Source organism: Sus scrofa, chromosome 5 (assembly GCF_054392235.1).
Source record: "Sus scrofa isolate SSC_HxYL_T2T_F1_AM1 chromosome 5, Sscrofa_HxYL_maternal_Yorkshire_Landrace_v2.0, whole genome shotgun sequence".
Classification (NCBI taxonomy): Eukaryota; Metazoa; Chordata; class Mammalia; order Artiodactyla; family Suidae; genus Sus; species Sus scrofa.
Genome location: NC_139387.1, coordinates 32,472,171 through 32,488,193, shown reverse-complemented (window position 1 = coordinate 32,488,193; position 16,023 = coordinate 32,472,171). Strand labels below are relative to the sequence as shown.

At 38.4% G+C, this 16,023-nt stretch overlaps 1 protein-coding gene across 2 annotated transcripts in view; it reads right to left on the bottom strand.

Annotated features, from left to right (window-relative positions):
• Positions 1 to 16,023, bottom strand: part of SRGAP1 (SLIT-ROBO Rho GTPase activating protein 1) — a 304,206-nt gene that overhangs the window by 82,719 nt on the left and 205,464 nt on the right. For both annotated transcript variants that reach the window (XM_021091938.2, XM_013997691.3), the window contains exons 5-6: positions 13,272 to 13,454; positions 12,673 to 12,801 (exon numbers count right to left, since the gene is read on the bottom strand). In XM_021091938.2, the coding sequence (XP_020947597.1) occupies positions 12,673 to 12,801; positions 13,272 to 13,454 (312 nt within the window). The remainder of the gene's footprint in view (positions 1 to 12,672; positions 12,802 to 13,271; positions 13,455 to 16,023) is intronic.

Sequence of the window (16,023 nt, the reverse complement as noted above, 5' to 3'; positions counted from 1 at the left end):
GCAAGGTTCTCTTTTATTCCTCCCACTACCCAGAATCCATAAGGGTTCTATGTAGCAGTTGTATATACATCAGAGGGACTGAAAGATGTTGTTCTTTCAACAACACCTTATCTTATGAAAACATGAATTTGTAAAGGGAATGGCCTCATTTCTTTGACATGTACCAGTGCTTCAAAACACCCTACTATTCTGAAAGAAGGTAGATTCAACTTGATTATAATGGAGCAGATCATATGTGCTGCTTTACTTTATGAGCACTGATCCCAATGGGACTTGATAGAAAATTGGTATTGAGAGGAAAGAAACAACCCAGAGAAAAGCCTTTTCTCCGCCTACAAAAACCAAGTCTCCTTTCAACTTAGAAAAAAAAAAAAAAAAAAAAAAAAAAGAAGAATGAAGGAAAAGAGGAAGAAACAGAAAGAAATTCAACCTCTCCTATCCATTTGAACTGCAGCTTTAAAAAATACATATACTAAATTTTCATCATTCCCAGACTTAAACAGTTCAATCCTCACATTTCTATGTGTGGCTTCTCCGGGGAGTAGATGTCAAGATTCTGAAAGGACCAGTGTATGTTTCCACACCAGTTCAGCCAGGCAGATTTGGTGGGACTAGTCCCAAAACAAGACCCCTAATTTCACTGATGTTTCCTAATAATTTGAGGAAAAGCATGCGTGTGACTTAGTAACCCACCCTGGGGCCTCCCTAAGTATCTTCTGGACTTCAAGTACTATACTTAGGAGATGTCTGTGATAAATTTTGAGGGAAAATGTCCTTCTGTGACCTCTACCAGTCCTTATCAGTCTGTGAGGTCACTTAACTGGTGTGATTTTGTTACTTGTGATATGCAGCATTTTCTACACTCCAGGTATTTTAAGCATCCTGAACTTTAAAAGAAACAAGAAACAGAAATAAAACTCTTATTCAAGGTCTCCTGAGACAGCAGGGCTGTCGCAATCTTTTCTTTTTTTTTTTTTCTTCTTAAACTGGAAGCTAAAATGACACTGGATATGTTAAGATTCAAGATACTGGGTTAAAAAGGCCTAAAGTAATTCTATGGAGCTTATGAATTATTAATGACAAAATGAAAAGCCAAGTCCTGCACAAAGAGCTGAATTATTACCCAAGTGCATTTTATGATTAAAATACATAAGAAACCAATACAATATTTCATGAAAACAAAATAGTGTTGCTCCGATGGATGAAAGGCTGAATGGATATTTTAAATTATGGATTAAAACTGGGGGAGGAAAGACTGTTGGAAGTTGAAGGGTATATATATTTTTATTTTTTAAAATATTCTAAGAGCTGCCAAGATGGATTCCACCAGGTATTAGTCTAAATCACCACTGTAAGGCTAATTTCCTTTCACAGCAAGGCTGAAAGGGCTGTAAAGCGTATCAAAAATGAAGATGAAATCTAGGTACTGAGGACAGTCCCAATGGGTTGAAGGGTTGGTTAAGGATACTTGTTGGGTATAATGTCAGGATGTCATTAACTTGATCATAGCTGTTCAGAGAGATACTTTTTTTTTTCCCCGCTTTTTAGGGCTGCACCTGCAGCATATGGAAGTTCCTAGGCTAGGGATCGAATCAGAGCTGCTCTGCCAGCCTATGCCACAGCCACAGCCACACCAGATCCTTAACTCACTGATTGAGGGCAGGGAATGAACCCACATCCTCATGGATACTAGTCAGGTTTATAACCCACTGAGCCACAACGGGAACTCCTCACACCTGCTTTCATATCTGGGTTCCTGATGGTCCATAAAGAAGTGACAATTTAATTTTCGCCACCGCTTTAATAACTGCAGCCAATCTTTTTGCAAACTTGTTTTGAGTTTCTCTTTAGCAATGAAAAGGTTGAAACGGTACAACTGTGTCATAGGAACGGATACAAAGTAGGAGGCAGGAGGAGAGCTGAGGTTGGGCATGCCTGAGCCAATGAGGAGGCTGAATAATCATTCATTGCCCAGTACAGCTCCCACCCATAGGGGCAATCATTTCCTTCAGAGAAGCTGTTTCCAGACTCATTTTCCCCCAGGCCACACCTCTGTAAACTACCCAGAATCAAATCAAAGGAGAGGAGAGAGAACAAATAAAGCAGCCCCAATAAATACAGGTCAAGGTACACTCTAGAAGAAAAGAGGAACAGGGAGTGGTTGGGGGAAGGGTGTCGCTCTTTTACCTAGGGGCAGTTGGGTGCCCCAGGAGGGAAAAGAAGGTATCAGCCTTGTGAAGCTCTGGGAAAAAAGAGTGTTCTAGTCAAAAAGGAGAAAGGCCCCAGGAAGCAGAAGCTTAGTGGGCCTGGGTAACAGAAAGGCCAGTATACCTGAAGCTTGGTGACAAAGGAAATGATACTGAGTGGCAGGTGGGTGTCAGTTCACAGAGGGGCTTGGTGAATGGTTTGGCTTTTATTCTACTTTTTTTAGTCTTTTTTAAAAAAATGTATTTATTTATTTATTTATTTTATTTTTAGGGCCTCTCTTGCGGCACATAGAAATTCCCAGGCTCAGGGTAGAATCAGGGTGGAATATGGGATCCACTCTGTGTCTGTGACCTACACCACAGCTCGTGGCAACACTTGGATCCTTAACCCACTGAACGAGGCCAAGGATATAACCTGAGTCCTCATGGATACTAGTTGGGTTCCTTACCTTTAAGCCACAACGGGAACTCATGGATTTTATTCTAATAGAGAATTTTAAATAGGGGTTACATGTCTGATTTATCTTCTGTAATGCTTTGGTTGCATGGAAAAGAGAATGAATCATCATCATTATTTATTATTATTATTATTATTATTATATATGGCTGCACCCAAGGCATATGGAAATTCCTGGGCAAGGAACTGAATCTGAGCCACGGCTGGGACCTACACCACAGCTGTGGCAACAATGGATCCTTTAATCCACTGAGCTGACCTGGGGATTGATCCCACATCGCTGCAGCAACCCCAGCTGCTGCAGTTGGATTCTTAACCCACTAAGTCATAGAAGGAACTCCAAGAGAAGGAATTACTGATTGGAAGGTCTTAGTGGTAAGCTGGACATCTTAGGAATGTGTTCTAAGTGCAGGCAAGAGATGAAGGGGCCTTAGCTAGGAGAATGAAAGGGCAGGCAGGTAGTGAGAAATATCAAGGTTTGGGATATTTTGGAGGTAGCGATGATAAGACATACTAATGCATTTATATGTGGGGAATGAGGGAATTAGGTTTTTGGCTTGCACAACTGGGTGGAAAGAGGTACCATTTTCTGAGATATAAAAAATGGATAAGAAGAAACTGTTACGTATATAGAGGATGATGATGATAATAGGGGCAAATGTTCAAGATGCCTATAGACCTCTGGTTAGAGATGTCCAGCAGGCAGTGGGTATGTAAATCCGAAGCCCTGGAGTATGAGCAAGACTAGTGATAAAAATCTAGGAACTAGGAGAAAGTGTTTAAGGCAAGGGACCAAGAGAAAGAAACCCAAGGATCATGCCTTAGGCAACTTTCAACATTCAGAGGTAGAGCCAAGATGGAAAAGTGAGCACTGGAGCCTGAGGAAGTGCAGCCTGTGGTGCAGATGGAAACCAGGTAGATGCGTGTAGTTTCTTTAACAAAGGCCCATGGCATCTCCACTGGAAGGAATCCATCTACTTTGATCAACCAACTCATTTCAGCTTTGAAATACCCTTTCTTCCACAAAGGGATTAAAAACATGCATAAATCAGTTTACATGATAACTACACTGTCCTAACTCTTTTAATATGATCTGCCCATAATCTTCCTAATAGGAGTTCAGGCCTAATGGGGACTACAATATTAAAATCTGGCCAGTTTTCATGGATACATCTTAAGACTATTATATAATGGGAGGAAAGTCAAACTAATTAAGAAAAATCTCAACTCTGAATAAGTTGCTTTTTAATTAAGCACATGTCCCTAGAGACAAAGGGATTAAGGCTGAAAGCTTTAGAACAGCTGATTATTTAGAAAAGATAAAATAAACATGGCATGCATTATAGGATATAATCTAATTTCAATCTCATTCTGTATAAATGGCTAATAAAACACATGACAGAAATCTCTACCAAGAAAATTAGCTGGAGGGGAGTATTATTCTATTGCGATACTCCATAAAAGTAACAAAGATTTATCCTTCAAGCTTCAAAGTGACCTGCAAACTTTTACAGGGCGTAATTGGAGCCCATGAAACTGTACTGGAAGGATGGCAAATACTTCTTATTACAGGGCAGGTGCTCAGAGACAAAGCATTAATAGAATTTTACTGTTGAAGATTTTGTTTCTCTGACCACTTTTTGAGGGTAGGTAGGTATGGTGCTGGACTGAAAAAGGATATATTACCAGTGCTGCAATCTTAAAATCAGTTGTTTAAAGAATTCCAGATATACAGAGTGGAGAATATGACTATAGATCAGCGATTCTTAGCATTAAAACTGGTACTCTCCCCAACTATTCTCTCCTATGGCAAATCACAGTTACTTGAAAATTTCAGCAATCAATCACAAATATTTGTTGCCTGAGTGATTTTTCTTCTGGTTGGTAACACATCCAAATTCTTACAGAATAACTAAGGTCCCTTCTGCAGTTAATGTTGGGGATACTAATGACCACAGACACAAAATCTACTATTTACAAAACTACACTTGATTTTCCCTAGAATTCATGCCTTTATTCTCCCAAACCAATTACATTTCCTTTGGCCAATACTTGCATGCAATATATTTCTTATGACTTGCGTTAATCTTTTAGAAGGACATAAGAAAAACTTCCCTGTGAAATTAACGTTGTTCACTTCCCACGTGATTCCAAACTAAGAGATCATTACTCCACAAACTAAAATTTACTTAGCACCTTCTGCAGAGTCAGAGGAGAAGCCAGTTTAACAGTCTTCTATTTAAGTGACTCTCTGGATTAACACTCAGTGCATTTCTAAAAAGCAGAGGTCAGCCAACCGTGGCCTGTGTGTGAAATCCAACCCACGGTCTGATAATGATAACTGAAGTTTGATGCAATACGACCACATTCATTTGCGTATTTATCATCTATGGCTACTTCTGCACTAGAATTTAGTAGGGAGAGTGGTCATAAGACTCACAAAGCCTAAAATATTTACTTTCTAGTCCTTTACAGAGAAAGTCGGTCAACTCCTGCTCTAAGCCTCGGGGCCGATGCTAATGCACTGTGAAGATACACAGCTAATACGTCTTCTCTAATACTCTTGTACATTTCTGTTCAATTAGTCTATATGCTTTCAAGAGTTGATTATACAATATTTGTGTCACACATTTATTATAACTTAATTCAACATTAAATAAACTGATAAAATAAGTGACAAAGGAGTTGTTGGAAAGATAAACAAAATTGTTACCAAGTTAGGCACAACCGCCAATCGTGCAAGATTGTGAAAACACTGTAAATATCCAGAGTACTTTTCTTTTTAAAATCACATATTTTTTTGCTACACGTGTGCCATGCAGACGTTCTTGGACCGGGGACTGAACCCATGCCATAGTTGTAACCAGAGCCACATCAGTGACAATCCTGGATCCTTAACCTGCTGAGCCATGAGGGATTTACCAGAATACATTTTCTTATATGTTAAAAACTCAGAAGTAGAAATCATAACTAGGAGTTCCCATCGGGGCACAATGGAAACGAATCTGACTAGGAACCATGGCTTTGCTCAGTGGGTTGAGGATCCTGTGTTTCTGTGGCTGTGGCGTAGGCCGGTGGCTACAGCTCTGATTGGACCCCTAGCCTGGGAACCTCCATGTGCTGTGAATGTGGCCCTAAAAAGCAAAAAAAAAAAAAAAAAAGAAATCGTAACTAATACACAGTGGGTGTGGTTGTACAAAGGAAGACTGACTATTCATAACTCCATACAAAAAGATATACCATAATTAAAAATTGGCAAGCGTTAGTACATTGGTACGGTATACCTTGGATTAAAATATTTAAGGCATGGTTTTATCACTTTTTATAACTCTGTTTTTTCTGTTTCTAAATATAAAATATGCTATTCTTACAGATAAGTGCAAAACATAGAGTCAAAGGCTTGACTGGAAGAGTCTTGAGCGTCCTGGGACTGATATCCACAGGGGGTCCTGGAACCAATTCCTGTCATATGAGGGACTGCATGCTTTTAAATAAATGAAATACTGCAGATATTTCAGAAGTCCCTTAAATTCCTGCTGCCAAGTGCAACCCCTTCCTTTTTCCCTAGAAGATAACTCAGTATCTGGAGTACCCAAAATGGCTAAAACCTTATTTGGTATAACATATTCAAATATTTCCAGCTGCAATAAAAAGAGTAAATACTTGTTTAATGATTGAGCCACCATTTTCTTCCTTATATTACCCTCAATAAACTTCAGAAATCTGGTAGCTAATATATACACATACACACACATACATACATTTTTTTTTTGTTTTTTTAGGGCCACGCCTGTGGCATATGGAGGTTCCCAGGCTAGTGGTTGAATCAGAACTGTAGCTGCCAGCCTACGTCAGGGCCACAGCAACACCAGATCCGAGCGGCATTTGTGACCTACATCACAGCTCACTGCAAAGCCGGATCCTGAGCGAGGCCAGGGATCAAACTGTGTCCTCATGGATACCAGTCAGATTCCTTTCCTCTGAGTCATGACGGGAACTCCTGATATCTAGTATTTTTAATTTGGATTTTATCAAGCTCATTTATTTAGTTTATAAAAGTGTTCATCCTATAATGGTGAAGTTCATTATAAAATTAAATTACTGTTCACAACAGGGTACCATGAAGAATTGAAGATTTACTAAAAATAAATTCCAGTAGATATCTAAGTAAACTATTACTTGGAAACAATGTTTCTACACTGATAGCCATTCTTAGAATGAGAACTTCGCTAATTTAAACTTGATAAAGGTCAAGTTTATCTAAAACATAAAAATTGGAATTACTAGATTAAAAAAACCCCATGAGATCACCTCCAAATCTATGAAGAAAGACTTGATTAGTCTGGCGAAGTACTGAATTATTAAAGTTTTTAGACCTGTAGTAATTAACAAAAGAGGGTTCCATTAAATAGGGTGTCAATGACATATATGTAAATCGATAGCCTGAAATACCTCAAAAAATTTTCTTAAAGTGTTATTCTCCTTTAACTCACATTAATTTGTACCCTAAGAAAGCATTTTGCTGACCAAAAGTAAATTATTACTTAGATGTAGCTGAGTTCCAAACAAGTAGATTCCCATTTCAATAAAATCCAAATTCAAGAGGTTTTAGAATACCCAAAGTTTGTTGGAAGGGAAAAACTCTGATGGAGGAACCAGAATTATAGTACTGTAAGCTAGTGATCAATTTAGGGGTCTCTATTGGAAGGTTAAATACGTCCCTGATGTATTCCACGGCAAAGTGCTTGGCTTGACTCCATAAAGTCTTTTTTTTTGGTCTTTTCGTCCTTTTGAGGGCCGCACCCGTGGCATATTGTGGAAAGTAACATAATGCCTTTTCTATCAAAGGAAATCTTGGTGACTCCATTTTGCTCCGGTTTTGCTTTCCTGAGACCCCCCGCCCCTCCGCTTTCCCTCTTCTCCCAGTAACAATTTGTTTCAAATTAGCCAACCGGGAAGAGTGTGCGCCCTGACCTGACCCATGGGAAGGGGACAGGGACATCACCTGCGTTAGGGATAAAGAGGGGAGGGTCCTTTGTTCGGGTGTGCACACTTTTTGGAATGCCCGCACCCTTCTGCAGAAGTAAAGAGCCTTGTCGAGATTTCTCCTTGTCCACGTGTCTCACTTTCTGACACTGACGACCTGAGCCAGAGTTATTGTAATTTCCAACAACAAGGAGGTTCCCAGGCTAGGGGTCTAATTGGAGCTGTAGATGCCAGCCTACGCCAGAGCCACAGCAACTCGGGATCCGAGCTGCATCTGCGACCCACACCACAGCTCACAGCAATGTCGGATCCCCCACCCACTGAGTGAGGCCAGGGATCGAACTCACAACCTCATGGTTCCTAGTCGGATTGTTGCCGCTGTGCCTCGACGGGAACTCCCATAAAGTCTTTATAAAGTTTGCTTTGTAGGAGATACAGTGGATGGAGAAATGGGCGAAATAACACCACAGGAAATTATCAGACAAAATGAGAAGCTGAGATTTTCTGAGGAACTACATCCCCCTCAACAACTGTCTCTTCAACAGGGGACTTGGCTGGATAAAAAAAGACTAAAGGGACACATCACGCAGATGCAATGTGGGATTCTAAATTGGGTCTAGTCTAGACATGCCAGCTGAGAAACATTTCTAGGGGTCACAAATAGGAATGTAGTCTGGTTATTAGATGAGACAAAAATGTTCTGAAAGAATGAAGATCAATGACTGAAAATCAAAGCAAGTAAAAAAGTATGTAAAATGTGATTTTGTACTCTCTGGTATAAAAACATATGTGTGGACACAGAAAGAGTCTACATTTTAAGCGACAATACGGGATGGTAAGAATATGGTCCTTTTATTGTTGCTTCTAGGATTTTCCAGATTTCTACAATGTAAATGTGCTGCTTCTGTAATAATCAAAGACTAGTTTTAAAATATAAATTCTATAGAAAATTTAAATGACTTTGTAAATATTAAGAGATCTACTCATCGCCATCATAGAAAACTTTTAAGAGACAGATACTGACTTGAGTGGAAACCAAGAGAGACTAGAGGTTTCAATAAAAAAGGTCTCAACTTGAATTCTTTGATTATTTATAACGGTTTGATTCAATCGAGATACATTTAGCATCTTTCGTATCATTTCACATACCAGATGCTGAGCGTTAAAAATTTGTCTTAACCTTTTCTCACTAGTGGTATAATGACCCTTCTAATAATTATTAGACAGCTCAGTATAAAAGGCATTTTGCGAAATAGGCTCACAAAGCATAAAGATTTCTAGGTGCCTTCGCATAATCATCTATTTCTTTTTCACCAGGAAGTGTCAAGATCAGTGGTTTTTAGGATGACCGCAATAAATACAAATCGATTCCTACAAAATAAGCAGGCATTTTAGAACGTACATGTTTACACTCTGATCGCTTCAAAAGTTGAGTCAGTGAACATGAAGAATAATTTTCACTAAAAGGGTACTCAATTTCTTTTGACTGTGACACACTAATTTCATATCATTTCTTTTAAAATTTGGATTTAAGTGGTATCATTTGAGACTTGTTCACATTTAAGGCTGATCTTGTAAAAATCCAGCTTTTTAAGAAAATTGAAAATTATCCGGCATATTTAACTATTAATTATTTATATCAGAATTATTTAGATCTGGAAGTTAGAACGTCTGTGTTTGAAATCTACCACTTGTTAGTTGTGTAACCTTTGGCAAGTTACCAGCATGGCTAAGCCTCGGTTCTTATAATCTGTAAAATGGAGAAAATAATATTTACCTCACAAGGTTATGATGATTAGATGAGATTATGCTTAGAAACACAGATGCCTGGCACATAGTCAGAGCTCCATAAATATCCATGACCATGATGGTAACATAATCTTGACATGCTCTTCTTGTCATAATAGTATTGAGCATGCTACTGTATCTCTCCAAACAGATGCCCCAAAGGTAGCTCAATCTTATTAGATGTAACAGACCTACCACTCGCTGCTCCTTGACCTGCTCCTCTCCAGGGTCCCCATCTCACTAAAATGTACATCATTAACCTAGTTCCTCAAGACCTGAACCTAGGAGTCATTTTTATCCCTTTTTAAAAAACAAAACAAAACAACCCCAAAACCCACCATCTCAATTTTTTATTAGCTCTACTCTCAATATATTTTGAATGCAATTTTTTATTAGCTCTACTCTCAATATATTTTGAATGCAACCACTTCTCACAGGTCTAGCACTGCCAGTCCAAACCAGCATCATGTCTAGCCTGGACAAGTGCAAAAGATTCTAGATATAGCTCGCTGTTTTCACACCTGTCCTCCTCACCTACCTCTGCCTCTTTTCCACCCAGATGCCAGAAGGAGCCTTTCAAATGTAAACCAGGTGACGTCACTCCCCTGCTTAAACCTTTCAATGGCTTCAGGCCTCCCTTCGAACAAAATCTAACCCCCTTTCCCCGCCCCATGGCCCTTAAGGGATTGGGCTTCTTCTCCTTTCTCCCCTAGCACCTTCCTCCTCACTGGCTCCCCTCCAGCCATACAGGCCTCCTTTGCTATTTCTTGAGCACCTTGAGCTGCCAAACACACCACTGCCTCTAGACCTGTAGCCTTGCCAGTCCTTCTGCATGAGAGAGGCCTCCCATGAACCGTCTGGCTCTGCAGCTCACATCCCTGCTCAGGCTTTTCTGACCATGTCATCAATAGAGCTCAAAAAGGAGCTCTGTTTCATTTTTCCTCATGGCACTGTTACTACTACAGTAAGTAGTAACTTACTGTTAATACTGATAACTACAATAAATATAAATACTTAATATAAAAGCATATAATGTATACATATATTATATATGTATACTTTTTTTTAATGGCCTATATCCTCAACTAATACATAAATCCCATGGAGGTGAGGACCTGGTTTGTTCATTGTTGCATCCCCATTATCAAGAACAGCGCTTGGTCCCTTGTAGGTATTAAAGAAATACTTTTCATGATACAGACAGAGCCTTTTCTTCTTGTTAAACTGGCTTAAGGTTGGCCAAGTACTCCAATCATTACTAAAATAAGCCCTAAACAAAAAGAGCAAGGAGAGCTGTTACAAAAAATTAGTTTTTCCACATTACATTTATTTTGCAGAACCCTTATAGATCTAAGTTTGAAAACAGGGGTCATTTTATTCAAGAAAACTAGCAGCAGTCTAGTAGAACTCATCCTTTTACTTCATCAGAGTGCTAGAAAAACAATTTTTTTTTTTGTCTTTTTAGGGCCACACCTGAGGCATATGGAGGTTCCCAGGCTATAGCGGGGTCGAATCGGAGCTGTAGCCACCGGCCTACGCCAGAGCCACAGCAATGCAGGATCTGAGCCGCATCTGCGACCCACACCACAGCTCACGGCAATGCCAGATCGTTACCCCACTGAGCAAGGCCAGGGACCGAACCCGCAACCTCATGGTTCCCAGTTGGATTCGTTTCCCCTGTGCCATGACAGGAACTCCCTAGAAGATAATATTATTTAAAAAAAACTGCTTTTAAAACAAGTGACTTGGTTGAAATACTTGTACAAAGGAAAAGAGAAAAAAGTTCTCCCTGGTTTTAGTTATTACTAAATGGTTCTGTATAAAGAAATTATGATTTTATGAGATAAAATTGTTTTTACACAAATAAAAGTTAAAAGGAAAGTCACAACTGAGTACTAAATGTTAATGAACTAAAAAATCTTTTGTAACGACTCAACTATTCTTTTGTAAAAGTCTCAAACTGTGGCTCTAAAATAATAGCTAAATTTGTGAGACTTAAATTCACTATAAAAATAGTTGCTTTATGGAGTTCCTGTCATGGCTCAGTGGAAATGAACATGACTAGCATCCACGAGAATGCAGGTTCGATGCTTGGCCTTGCTCAGTGTGTTAGGGATCCGGCATTGCCATGAGTTGTGGTGTAGGTCACAGACGAGGCTCAGATCTCGGATCTGGTGTTGCTGTGGCAGAGGCCAGTGGCTACAGCTCTGATTCAACCCCTAGCCTGGGAACCTCCATATGCATGGGTGTGGCCCTAAAAAAAGCCAAAAAAAAAAATAAAAAAAAGTTGCTTTGACAGACACTATGAGCCATAAAAATAATTTTGTGTTATCATTAACTGTTGAATTCAATCACTGAAAAGAAGTATATGAGTGAAATTCCAGCAGCTAAACTTCAATCACTTTATCTATGCTTTCCTTATGACACATTACTTTGTTTTTTTTATGTGTAGATACAGGCGTTTTGGGACCCATGATTTTTATCCATCTCATCTCTGCAGTCTCCTATAGGGTTAGAACAATGACTGGGCTACTCAGTGGGCAGTTTCTGAATGGAAGAATGAATGATGCTGAAGAGCAAGGTTGGGGAATAATGGCAGTAAACACTGCAGAAATATGAAAAGAGATATTCACTCAGCGAGGTCTAAATCAGCCCAGTCAGTGCTTTTTTATATCATATCATGTGAGAGGAAAATAGAGTTAGATAAATCTACGAAAGTGGTTTCTATGTATTATTTTTTGCTTCCTAGTATTTATCACAACAGTCATCAGCAATCATTTGTGTGGGCGTTTGCTACATTTATAGTCACCTGTCTTTTCCACTTTAAATTCCAGGGGGTAAGAACAGCACGCCTGAGGCTTCTCAGAACCTCAGCATCTCACAGTGGTAGGGGCCCAGAAATGAAATTTTAAAGCAATGAGTGCAGCTGGGCTGGGGCCTCGCGTCATTTGAAAATGCCTAGGTCCCCCTTCCTAGCTGGGTCTTCTAGTATTCACAGCCTCACAGAACCTCATAATTCACTTTTCAGTGGCTTTAGGATGCACAGTGCTTCACATGCATCTTACAATGCATAGCATCATAATATCCTGCGTAGTTTAGTTGGCAGCATTTTTCCCCCTGAGAATTACATGAAATAAAATCCTTTTAATAAATGATAGTGTTTTAGAATCAAGAAAATATAGGTATTTCTAACTCCATCTTAATAGAGAAAAGGCACAAATTTCAAATACTTACATCAATTAAATCTGAAAGATCATGAATATAATACTTGAAAACAGAGGCATTGGTGGCTTCAAGGGTTAGGAGATATTCATTCCGTGCCTTAATCGATTTTAGCTTATTTTCCGAATATTTTGCTTGTCTCTGGAAATGAAGAAGATCCCGGCATTGGGAAAGACAACAAAGTCATTTTTAAGCAAGGCAGGGCAACATACATGAATTTCTATTCATTGAAACAATTTATTTTACATACACAAATGACTTTCGAAGTCCTTTGAAAAAAGTACATGTTGAATCAGACACAAGAGTAAAATTACCCAGCGATGGAGAATAATAGAAACGTATTTGGGCGCCAGTCCCATTTGCAATGAAATCTCTTTGCTAATATTCAAAGTTCTCTGCATCGTGTGGTGCATACTTGGCATTCACCACTAAATGATGTCCAGCTGTTGTTACGTAGTTTTTGTTTCTTAAACATTTTTCATTCCCATGGGAGGAAATGCCTGTCTTTCCCCAGGAATTTACAATGTGTGTCTATCCGAGGTTGCATCAGTGTTCCTAGGTTTGTCACCTTAAGTGAGCCCAGAAGGGCTTTGCAGTCTAGTTTCACTTACCTTTTCCTTCATTTTTTCAATTTTCTTTACAGAGCTTCGCCGTTGATGTCTCTCTTCCAGTCTAATATGGAAGACGGGGTCCCCAGATCTGCCAATTTGCTTTTCTTCTTGTTTCTCAGCCTCTTTCAGCTTGCTCTCTGCACTGATGCTTTCCGCATGATACATATGGTATGTTTTCATCACCTGTGAAAATGTGACCCAAATCGTTAAAAGATGTCTGCCTGTAACTTGGAAAATGAATGGAAACCGTTACCTGATGTGTATGTTAAAAATACCACCTTCCAATTGGCAGGGGAGAGCCAGATTATTGGTAAAATAAAGAAAATACCATTGCTTTTACATAAAGCAAACTGAAATATGCAAATTCACCTGCCAGGAAGAGGCACTTAGGGAGAAGCTTTGATAAAAACATGATTTACAGAGTCTTGTGCATGCTTTCAGGGTACTTAAAAAGTTCTCTTAAGCTTAAAAGTGTTTCTCTAAAATCTCTTCTGCATTATTAATTTGCAGAATAAACCATCATTCATGGATAAATTTTAGCCCAACTTGGGAATTATAAAAAACTCCACATAAGCCTAGCCCTTACCAAAGGAATTTTGTTGCATAAAATCAACTTTTCAAAATCCAAAATGTAAATATTAAGGTACATATATATTTTGGTTAAAAAAACCTGTTTTTATGAGCACAAAGTAATACTTCATGTTCAATGTTGAAAACATGATACGAAAAAATAAAATAAAAAGTAGAAAATAAAAAGCATAAGATTTTGGCATACAGCTATCTAGTCGTTCCTATAAAAATACACACACACACACTTCATTTAAAATAACACATCATTTCTCCTTTTAAAAATATGAATCACATTATATTTACAATTTTTAATCTCCAATATCCTTTTCCATTTAATATATCAACATTTCTCCATATCAAAAAATAGTCTTCTAAAACATAATTTTAAGGGCTGTGTAATATTTCTTTATATGACTGTGCCATAAACACACAGTCTATTATTGAACATTTTAGGATATTTCAACTTCTTGCTTTTTATAGATAAAGCCCAAAACCCTTGATGTGTATGGTATCTTGCTTCTTCTCTTAGAAATTATACACATAATTTGCATACTAATAGATTTAGAATAACCATGTACATTATAAACATATAATACTTAAAAATTTTTAATTAAAAAAATTTAAAAAACTTATATCCTTAAAAATCTTGGTTATATTATTGTTACAGAAATGTTTGTGCACAAAATTTTGTGCCCCATTTCTTACAACACATGTCCAGAAGTAGAATTGTTGGGTGAGAGAATCCGCATTTTTTTTTTTTGGCTTTTTGCTATAGACTGCCAATTTCACACTCTGCTAATTTGAAAAACAAAAACCCCTGATCTATATAGCTATTTCTCAAAGCACTTTAGGTAACACAGATGCTTAATAAACATTTCCTCAAACAATAAGTATTTATTTCTTATTGTTCTATTAATGTGTACCACATTTCCATATAATCTCTATATTGTTAGATACAGAAGAGTAAGTTACAGATTTTCAGAGATTTTACCTGATAATCACAGTTTTCTAATGTAATTTCAATCTGTTTTTATATATAGTCAGGCATCGGGGACAATTCTGAAACTGTTTAATGTGAACACAACCGTAATCCTTAAAAGAAACACACATAAGGTGTGATGACCCCAATGCAACTAATGTTTCAAGGAACCTATCAGAACTTAGCACACAAGTGATCAGTGGTGGCACTCTCTCAAAAATTATGTCAAATTCTCATCTACATAAAATCGATTTTATCTGTAATTCAGAGTCTGTTTTTATTGTGTTTTATTCTATTTTGTTTGTCTTTGTAGAGCCGGACCTGTGGCCTATGGAGGTTCCCAGGCTAGGGATCGAATCAGAGCTGCAGCTGCCAGCCTAGCCACAGCCACAGCAACGCCAGATGCTTAACCCTCTAAGCAAGGCCAGGGATTGAACCTATGTCCTCATGGATACTAGTCGGGTTCGTGACCACTGAGCCACAATGGGAACTCTCAGAGCCAATTTTATAACTCAGGTATAGTTGTGTTTTAGATTAACACATAATGTTTTAAAGCAAGGCACTTGATTTTTCTTATTTCAAAAAGATGACTTTTAAAATAGTTTGAAGACTGGAAGCATCCCTGGGATAAATATATTTATTTAAAGTGAGCCAAACTGCTGTTTTTGTAGGTCATATGAAAAAGGTAGAAAATCAGCACTTTTTTGTGGTTCAACTAAAAACACATTCTCAAGATGACTATTTGGAAGAGTAAAACACAGGATTAATGAAGAGCATTTACTTATTTGCTTAAAATCTGATGGCATCTTGCCTTAAAACTGTTAAGCGAGCAACTCAGGTCAAAGACACTGCTGAACAGAAAGAAAGGAAGGGCAACACCACAAAGTTGCAGCAGCTTTTTCTGAGCTGCTTGTAATTGCAGAGTTGTCTCCTTTGAGTAATTATCAAACCTGTCCAGGGGGGACATTTGGTTGGCTACTCCTGTTTAAAAGAAAAATAAAATAGCATTAGGAAGCAGCTGGGCAGCTGGGGAATGAAAAGGGAGTCACCCTGCAGCTGGGCAAACAGCGAGGTCAGTGAATCTACTACACACCTTGCATTTCTAGGCTTGGCTCTGTTTATATTTCCCGCCTGAAGCAAACCCACATCCACTTGGGTCCTGGTTCCAGTTATAACTTTATTTTATTTATGTATTTATTTTGC